Raw genomic sequence first — 4,950 nt, 5'->3', positions numbered from 1 at the left:
GGATTAGTTTAATTAGCTCTATGTAAAGCTCCCTAACTTTGCACATGGCATTATAGCTCTCTTATGTAAATATCCCAAACTTTGCACATGGTGTGAGAGCTCCCTTCTAGAAATACTATGCCTTATGTGTGAAGTGGAAGAATCTCTATGCTTGTGGGTGGATTCCATCACTCTTTTGGCCATTTTGTTGCTTCATCGAGTGGAATTTTGGAGCGAGAGAATGGGACTAAAATAGGCATGTTGTGTGACTTCCTTGTTTTCAAATATATCTTTAAGGATGGTTACCCCCTTGCATATATAAATGTGATTGGTTTCCCAATTATGAACGAGTCTTTGCATCTCGCATATTGGTTGAGTCTTCCTTGTTTTCATATCTATCTTCAAGGATTGGTTACTCTTGCATATATAAATGTGAATGGTTTTCCAATTATGTCAACCAGAACCTTATGTGTATCTTACATGTAATGCCTTCCATAGAACATGGTGTATGATCCTCTTCTCTAGAAATCCATCACCCACAAAAGCTTACTGTGAAGATCTTAATTTTAACATTCATAAAGGATGCTCAATTTTTAAGATATGTGCTCTTTTATTAAGTCTTGCTCTTTAATCTTGTATGTCGTGTACAAGCCCTTGCAATACGGAATACTACATTATAATTATGTTTTCATAGAGCAAGGTATTAAAGACAAGAACAAACTCTCTAGAATTAATTAATGGCATGGCATATTTTTTGGTTTATTCGCACGAAAAGTAATGGCGCCATGCGTTGTTGCTCAAGGTGCTCCTTCTTCTCAAGAAGGGTTTGCTTCAAGTGTTCCTATCCCGTCATATTCCAGCTTCGTCATCCTGAATGCAAAGGGGAAAGAGGACTGGTCCTTGGCGGCTTCCACCGTCCAGACCTCTCGTTTCTCCTTCTCCAGTTCTGTGGATGTACCTACCTCTCCAGCCTTGGGCACTAGTGTTGTTGCTATAATTTTCCCTTTGCTCCTTCCCTTTCCTGTGTTCACAGCTTTGATTTTGATCTTGTTTGCATAGATGATCTCGGTAATGACCCACAGAACTTGGCCCCTTTGTTATCAACAAATAGAAGCTAATGAAGTTAGATGGCAACGACGATGCAGCAAATCAATCCTTGATCAATACTTTAGAAACTCGGGTACCTTAAAATTTTAAAGGGCTATACCTTTTAGAAGACCATTTGAGATGAGGCTGTGATGTATCGGGCCTCCAATAAGGCTCCTCCATCGAGGTATGCTTGCTCACCATCGTCGTTAGAGTGTCCAGAATAACACGGCGGGACGTCACGCCAGTTACGGTGAGGTTGACTGTCTTAGAGCCCTGCATGTCAAACTGTGCCTCGCTTGCTCCTCCTGCGGTTATGGAGGCCAGCAACGAAGTCGAGGACTTAATGGAAGCTTGGATATCGGCCATGCTCTCCACCCTGAACAAGTTCATGGCCGCTAGTTCACCACTTGATGGAGCAATGTCGGCCTTCGTTGTGGAACGTTGTTCACTCTCCATCATGTCCAAGCCCGCCGTTATGGGCTCTTCCACGTTCTCCTTCCAACCTTTGGCGGCATTCTTCACGCCCACACTGAGCATGGAGCCTACCCTTGCCATCGTCGCCTTGGAGCGGCGCCAAGTTAGCCAGCTGCTCCTCCTCTCAATCAAAACATCAAGCAACCGCACATCGCTAGCCCAAGGGTCCAACGGCACCGCATTATGGACCTTGGAAATGTATTTTTCCCAACAGCGAACCATCCTCTGCAATGGCAGGCTCCGCAAGAGATTCTTAGTTATAGAGACTAGATATGCTCGATCAGTATGCCTGGAAGAGATACGAAGGAGAGGATTTTATGCAGGATGCTTGGACTCGTCCTTACATGCTATCCGACTCCCCACCCATATCCAAACACAGCGCACTACTACGTGGTGTCATGTGCGCTTTGTCTTTCAAATAGTCACGTTTTCCCAACATGTGTGTTTAAACTTTGAAGTCATACAATTTACAATGATAAAATCAAATATAATTATGTACCGACATCATTCTCTTTTTGACCCACGCATCACATGTGACATGTTATGTCAATACTAGTGTCATACAAGTGTGCAAATGCACAATAATTTGGAATGTCAAGGCACCATACATGGCCCATGACTACTAGTGTTAGTGCAAATGCACAATAATTAGGGCCTTTACACATCAAGGCTGAAACCTAAAAAAGTGATCAAAAGTGCAAAACATCATGCCCACTTGAGCAGGATCCCTCATCCACCTCCCCACTCACAAGAATTACACCTTAAAATCCGGTTCCACGGTGTGTGATGTTTTACACATCAAGGTTGGATCATCCACATTCTCTGAAAAGTGCAAGTGATCCTACTATTTTTGAGAAATTGACAGTGGTTTCCCAATTTGTGCCTCTCCCCACCCATGAGAATTACGCTTGAAAATCTAGTTCCATCATGCGCATATGTGTAAAGACACTTAGAGGAAGCATTCAGGATACATACACATTTCCTCTTTATATCTCGACACTTTACCTCATTCATCTTCTTGTCCACCACAAGAATTATGCTTGAAAATCTAGCTCCATGATACGTAGATACGTAAAGACCCTTATATGCAACATTCTAGAAACTTATTTTTAGGACACATACACATTTCCTCTTTATATCTCCTCAAGGAGGAAAGTCTTAAAAATAGGCTTACATTTTGGGCAATTCACACTGTATTTGTATTTATTCAATCATCTCAATTTCCTTTCCCTCTGAACACTTGTTAGATAGTTGGTTAGATCATTTGATAAGAAGTAGATATAGGATATAAACCATTGAAAGATATATGTATATAGACCATTTAAAGACATATGGATGTTTTAAAAATTAATGATATACTATACTTTTTTCAATGTCACACATGAAGTAGACACAAAGCCTTAATGTGAGCACCTGAACATTGAGCATTACAATAGAAGCCCTTAGATTGTATTCTTTACGCAGTAGGCAATGACAATGGGGACTTGCAACAATCTTCCATCCCTTTCCCTTACCTTTATTTTTTAGAAGAAAACCTCTAGCTCCTTGCTTCTTCAACAATCACATCTTGGGAGGCCTTCACCTTGGTATGCAAGATTGTGGGTAGCCGCTCAGTGCGTGGATATCTCCGGGATCTATTTTATAAGCAAGCCTAGAAAGATAACAGATATCCATCCCTTGGGGTGTGGCCTACTACCAAGTCGAGTTTGATTTTCCTACAGTTTTGGATAGAGTCATGCAATTGAGCCTCATTCGCACTAAGTACAGCAGCCTAGGCCCTCTTTGCAACAATGATGCGGCACAATGGCTTTGACCTAATGTCCAACCCTTTGTCATGTCTCAGGCTTTCCAATGACAATTTGCTTTCTAGGTTCCAAGCTCTTCCTCTCCTCCCCATGATATGTGGTGCTATCAAGAGCATGATGGAATCCCCCTCACCATTCTTGATGAGATGGCTAGGATTTCATCCCTTCGTATCTACATAGCCTCTTTGGAGTTACTAGCTCATGCCATATCGCTTGCGCTCCATGAGCTACTCTATCTATCTACATCTGCTCCATGTGCAACTCCATCTATTTACATCAACTTCACGTGCACCTTTGTCTGTCTACATTAGCTTTCGCATGCCACTTCTGTGATCGGTGCACTGCTAGAAGTTGTATGTTTTACCAGCTTCTTCACGTGTACCATTCCATGTACCTGCTGACATTCATTGCTAATGTCGGATGACCTGCTACTAACAATATGACGACTTGTTGCCGACATCTAATGACCTATTGCTACTCTACTGATAGTCAATCACCTACTCTATTGAGTGCCAATAACCTATTGATGACTACAAATGACTTGCTCTACCTACAGACAGCAGTTGCCACTTGTCACAATTTCTGCTCACGTTCTTGGCCGGTTTACTTTTTTAGCCAAGTTTACTAAATCAATTGACAAAATTAGAATGTTGAATAATCTGTCTACATCAGCTAACTAAATCAATTCTCAGTAGTCAACTATCTACATCAGCTAGCTGAAGTAGTTCTCTGAGTCAGCTGCCTAAGTCAACTCACAGACTCAGCTGTCTGAAACAACTATCTGAGTCAGCTATCAGACTTAGCTATCTGAATTAGTTTTCTGTGTATCAGACTTAGCTATCTGAATTAGTTCTTTGTGTATCAGCTCTCAGAATTAGATTTTGTTCCACATTTTTAGAAATTTTTCCATACTTATTCTCATGCATACATAATTCTGGGAGGGATCATTTCGGCTCAATCTTTTTTTTAATCATTTATTTTCTTGTATAAAGGGAGTAGACATTGGCTATCTAAGGTAAGACCTTCCGTAATGGCCACCGAGATAGATAAATTTTAAGGAACAGACTTTCATACATGGCAAAATAATATTAAAATTACATTAATGAGAAAGGGATTGTGGAGCATTTGTTGGAATGAAGTCCCTCCTCCTCGACTAACACACGGCAATGCTTAATGCCATATGCATAAAGTGGTGTTGCACACCTTCCTATAAAGGTTTAAATACCCTTGGGGCTCTCTCATACCTCTCCAACACACCTTTGGTGTGAGTGGGTGCATGGGATACAAGGGAGAGACATCCCCCGACCTCAGTTTCACTGTAATTGTTTGTGGGTGGTGCTCTACTTCTCACATGATATGAGAGCCTTGTGCTCACTGTGCTGAGGGTCTAGGCAGTGGTGCTGCTTGTAGTCTAGGTAGTGTTGGATCAGACGGACCTCCCTTATATGGATGGTAGGGCGAGGCCATGTAAAAAGCTCCCCTTTGCCTCTATTGATTGGAGGGTACCACCTGTTGGATGGGTGGTTAAGTGCCTGCCTATGCATGGTGATATGTAGGAGGTGGTTAGTGCCAGTGTTGATATGTAGGAGGGTACCACCTGTTG

At 41.9% G+C, this 4,950-nt stretch overlaps 1 protein-coding gene across 1 annotated transcript; it reads right to left on the bottom strand.

The window, feature by feature from the left end:
* Positions 1–606: 606 nt before the first annotated feature.
* Positions 607–1,813, bottom strand: LOC147613129 (uncharacterized). Its single transcript, XM_086782046.1, has 2 exons — positions 1,187–1,813; positions 607–1,071 (listed from the first exon to the last, which is right to left on the bottom strand). The coding sequence occupies exons 1-2, from the start codon at positions 1,762–1,764 to the stop codon at positions 795–797; spliced, it is 855 nt and encodes a 284-aa protein (XP_086638172.1). The 5' UTR covers positions 1,765–1,813; the 3' UTR covers positions 607–794.
* Positions 1,814–4,950: the final 3,137 nt, after the last annotated feature.

This window comes from Cibotium barometz, chromosome 44 (genome assembly GCF_041138505.1).
Source record: "Cibotium barometz isolate CiBa-2024 chromosome 44, ASM4113850v1, whole genome shotgun sequence".
Classification (NCBI taxonomy): Eukaryota; Viridiplantae; Streptophyta; class Polypodiopsida; order Cyatheales; family Cibotiaceae; genus Cibotium; species Cibotium barometz.
This window is presented reverse-complemented; position numbering and strand designations above follow the sequence as displayed.